The sequence below is a fragment of the Engraulis encrasicolus genome, chromosome 6, assembly GCF_034702125.1.
Source record: "Engraulis encrasicolus isolate BLACKSEA-1 chromosome 6, IST_EnEncr_1.0, whole genome shotgun sequence".
Taxonomy (NCBI): Eukaryota; Metazoa; Chordata; class Actinopteri; order Clupeiformes; family Engraulidae; genus Engraulis; species Engraulis encrasicolus.
In genome coordinates, this window is record NC_085862.1 from 24,826,429 (window position 1) to 24,831,428 (window position 5,000).

The 5,000-nt window shown below is 42.5% G+C and overlaps 1 protein-coding gene across 1 annotated transcript in view; it reads left to right on the forward strand.

Annotated features, from left to right (window-relative positions):
• Positions 1-5,000, forward strand: part of LOC134450944 (protein-glutamine gamma-glutamyltransferase K-like) — an 18,986-nt gene that overhangs the window by 3,622 nt on the left and 10,364 nt on the right. The window contains exons 2-3 of the mRNA XM_063201007.1: positions 887-1,180; positions 1,614-1,805. Of these exons, the coding sequence (XP_063057077.1) occupies positions 887-1,180; positions 1,614-1,805 (486 nt within the window). The remainder of the gene's footprint in view (positions 1-886; positions 1,181-1,613; positions 1,806-5,000) is intronic.

A 5,000-nucleotide genomic window follows, 5' to 3' on the forward strand; every position in this document is an offset into this window, starting at 1 on the left:
AGTGATAGCAGCAGAAGACAAGAATGTCTTGCAGCAGGAGTGTGGGAAAGTCTTCCAAGTACTTCCTCTACCCCTACAGAGGATTAATACTGTGGAATGTCCATTCACGTTGAACAGCCTCCCTGTATTAGCATTTCAAATTTGGATTTAAGATTTAATGAAGAAGACTATAAAACAACACAAACAACGTTTCAATTCAGAGCACATCCGAAAGACTCATTCAGTTCATTCATTCTTCCATTCTCCTCTAGCAGTCAGAAATTTCTGGAACCCCATAACGCACACTGTTCCACCAGTGGAACGTTGTAATAGTCATTGAAAAGTTACCTACCATAGGAGTACACTACTACGACATAACACAGGGCCTTTAGCAATGCTCTACGACTTTTCTGGTAACAACAAATTTATTATGAAGTGTCTCAACGGGTTAAAAATACGTTAGTTGTGTTTGTTTTGTGCATTGCGAGTGTAAATCTGATGACACGGTGTGTCACTTTGACTCTGTGACAGTGAGAGTGACGGGCAGTGACAGGTGGCTCCTCTCCTGGACAGAAAGAAAAAACTGACATTCCATTTATACCTCACACTCTTTCCCTCCCTTCTTCTGTGCCTAATTTGCTCACTCATGTTCATTCATTCATTCATTCATTCATTCATTCATTCATTCATTCATTCTTGCATTTATCCATTTGTTTATTCATTCATTCACTCACTCAATCATTCACTTGAGGTTCTGTTCAAATACTGGTACCCATCTCCACAGGTTTGAGAATTGCACATTGTGGCAGGCGCCAGGAATTTCAGGCAACCTGTAATTTATTCTCTCTCTCTCTCTCTCTCTTTCTCTCTCTCTCTCTCTCTCTCTCTCTCTCTACTCCTTTTCCAGTGGAAAGGTTGTCTATGAGAAATCGCTCCGCCGTCGGTCGTTTCCCGGAAGTCACCCTCAGCTGGAGAGATGAGCCCGACAAAGTTGACCTGGTGGAGGAAGAGGAGGAGGAGGAGGTGAAGGAGGAAAACGCCTGCAAGCGATGGTTCCGGAAGGCGTGCCCGTGCTGTTGCCGGGCGACCAGCGTGGAGGATGAGGTGGACAAACCTACTAAGCCTGAGCCCGTAGAGCCGGAGACACCTGAGGAGGAGGTCGGGCCCGAGAAACCTCCAGTGGAGGAGGTTGTGTTAGATGGTGAATAACATGTTAATAACACACACACACACACACACACTTTTGCATTTTTAAGAGTCGTAGAGTGCAATAGACATACTTAATTGATTATAATTAATTGCATAATTAATTGAGTATAGCACATTATGCTTCAATATCAAACATACTGTGCATTACCGCATGGCATGATAGCAGCTCTATATAATATTTAACTACTATGAGGTATCCTGTTTCAATACTAATGCTGCTTTCTCTCTCTCTTTCTCTGTCTCTCTCTCTCTCTCCCTCTCTCTCTCTTTCTCTCTTTCTCTCTCAATTTCTCTCCCTCTGTGTGTGTGTGTGTGTGTGTGTGTGTGTGTGTGTGTGTGTGTGTGTGTGTGTGTGTGTGTGTGTGTGTGTGTGTGTGTGTGTGTGTGTGTGTGTGTGTGTGTGTGTGTGTCCACGCGCATTTCAGAACTATTACTTACAGTGCGCTCTGTAGACCTGTTGAAGTCGAAGACAGGGCAGAATCGCAAAGAACATCACACGGAATCTTTCCATGGTGATGACCTCATCATCCGGAGAGGACAGACCTTCATGATGTGGATCGAACTCTCACGGCCCTACAGCGCCGCCACAGACAGGCTGCACCTGAACCTCAAGACAGGTGAGCTTTCAGCTGTGTGTGTGGTTCACATTTTGCCATTGTGTTGCTGTCGGCGTGGTTATTGTCGTAATTAAACCAAACTTCATGTCATGCTGTACAAAATGGGGATGGTTTACCAGGCTCTCACACAGGGGTGGATAAACCAAACAGAGGAAGGTAGCCGCTGTCTGCAGATGGGCCCACTGGTAGCCTTTTCACTCTTTACTGAAAAGACTCAGCTACATCATAACAAGATTGCTATGACATCACCAAGAGCCTTATGTAAGAGATTAAGACTTGGTAATTACAATTTGGTGGCAATAAGGTTATTATATACAGTAGGTTATTATAAAGGGCTTTTAAATTACTGCCTTGAACTTGTTCTGCCTTGAATTTGTTGTACCTGTGAATCAACAAACACGATTCCGCAGACTATCTCAATTACTTAGCATCAGTTTATTAGCTGAATTGGCACCAAATAGAATGTGGCAAGTGGATGTGTTTTTTCTGAAGCAGGGACGTTGTCCACTTCTGTTTACCATATTTCTCCATCATTAGCTTGTTCCCTATTGAGCCCCATTTTTTTCTGGCACAAACTTCTCTGACATTGTGTCTTCATATCCAAACACCTCCTGTCTTCCACATGATAGTCTGTTCTACATGCACGCACAGCTGAACTCTTTTGGTGTGTGTGTGTGTGTGTGTGTGTGAGTCTCATGATGTTTTTGTGCTCCCCTTACACCATGGCAACAGTGGGGATGGTCACGAGTTAGCTGCTCAGACCTCCAGAAGCTCTTTAATCTCCTCTCTTTACAGCTGATTCATTCCCTCGTTTGAACGTTATAACAGAGACACATTCTCTTTCTATACTGTACACAGTTTAGGTTGAGATACTGTTTCTCTCTCTGTCTATCTGTCTGTTTGTCAGTCTGGCTGTCTCTGTCTCTGTCTCTGTCTCTGTCTCTGTCTCTGTCTCTCTCTCTCTCTCTCTCTCTCTCTCTCTCTCTCTCTCTCTCTCTCTCTCTCCCTCTCTTTGTCTCTCTTTGTCTCTCTCTATCTCTCTCCTCTCTCTCTCTCTCTCTCTCTTTGTCTCTCTCTCTTTGTCTCTCTCTATCTCTCTCTCTCGTCTTCTCCCCCAGGCTCACACTACTTGGCTTCCCTTCATTTCTCTGTCCTGTCTCTATAACCTATTACGTAGTGTAAACCATTCTGCCTGGGAAACACTTCACTGTTTCAAAAAAAGAAAGATTTTACTCCAACATGACTATGTCATCACCACATAGACATTGTGACGAGCATAAATGGAAGTAAACTCACCTCGTGATTTTACTTTTCGAATAGAGCCATTCATTATGCATCTTGCATGATTTCCATCCCAAATAAAACTACCCATGACGTGCCTGCTGACGTGGACTTTTAGGGCCTTCTCAGGAGCCACAGACCACAAGCATGAGCCAGACAGATGCACCCACATTGGTGGTGGTGGTGGTGGTGGTGGTTCCACCCTCCGCCCAGTTTATTATTCCCCCTTATGGCTAGACATGGACAGCACGGAGCATCCCATTTATTTATCATCAAAACATCACACCAACCATACTGTAGTTAACGCGTACGCATACTGACCACAATGTCCTCACAGCCAAAAATGTGATCTTGTGAAATTTGAATGCTATTCATGCATGCGATTAAGAGAGACATGGCAGGCTCCCACAGCACATCTCACCAATTGTGCGTGATGGATTTTAGTGTATGTAGTTGCTGATTTCTTGGTTGAGGATATTTGTTGCGTGGTTTATGCATAATGGCGTGTCATGGACAACACAATACTACAGTAGATGTCACAATATGACAGCGAGTGAGAATGATTACAAGAGCTGTGGATATACATGTACAGAAAGTAACAAGGACTACAATTCAATGTTATGAAATGGGTCAGCTGATTCAGGTAAATCAAAGTCGCTCAGAGCTATGACTATGTAAACGAAACACTCCTCTTACATACACAGTTTGTACACAGTTGGTAAAAACAAAAGCCATTCTTAGGAACAGGTACTCATGATGAGCTAAAGCATGATTCAGAAAACAGTTCACAGGATGAATTGACAGACAGACATTACGCATAGACCAGAAATTTACTCAAAACACTGAATTATCAATCTTATTATTATCTGTTATACTATTCTAATCCACTAACAGAAATGTTAGCTTTGCATATCAGATAGGCCTACTGCCTGTCTCTGCTTTGGCTAATATTTTGGCAGAATTTGTTTGGATTTGGTTTTGGTTTGAAGGGCTATTTGAATGATATCGAAAGACTCCCTTGCCTCATGTTTACTTAAGTGCCCTAAAGTGACTAGGATTAATCGCTAAGGAAAATATGCCAATGTCAGTTCACATTGCCTACTGGTGAGAGTCATCTAAGTCTTAGAGTCACCACAAAATCACTCTGGTTGTTGTTTCGCTCTGTTGATGTAATCAGGCTCCCATAAAATATGTGTCACTCAACAATTTGATTGACTAGCACAGGAAATGACAAACCCAAGTAGAAATGAGAGAGACAATAGTCTTGGTCTCGCCTACGTTACTTGGAATAGGCCTCGTTGAGGTTTGTGGTCATGGTGATGATTTTGAATGACGCAGCTGCTGGTTTAAAGAGGATGGCGCAACATCCTACTTGACATTGGTTGTTATGTGGTTTGTTATGGTAACCAGTTTTGAAGATTTCTTTATCAAGTTTACAAAGTACAAGAGACCAAGGCACACTTTCCAATGTTTTTTTTGTATGAGAGAATAAAGTCCAGTTGGAGTGCTACCTTTGTAAAGATGGTGCTCTTTGGTGACAGGCTTAGTTCATTTTAAAAGTTGTAGAATATCTTGGTATTCTACAATTCTTTTTTGTATATTTTACTGTGTATGTGCTTGAGATTTTTAGTTGTGATTGAAACCGTTAGCTTCATGTCAATCTCCAACTACAGTACTATTTGGTTACCGAGTTGTCTGTGTGTGAGTCTGAGTAAAGTTTACCTGAGGTGTGGCAGATAGTTTAATCCTGTGTAACGATTGATGAGTCTATGAGGGATCCATGTAATGTGGATTTACAGTTGATCTCTCCTGTGTTGCAGTAAGTCTACTGTACACATGGAGAGCGTGCAGCCTAAAGGGAAAGTCTCAGTGCAAACCTGCCAGCGCCAGGTTGATTTCTTTCCCTTTCTGAAG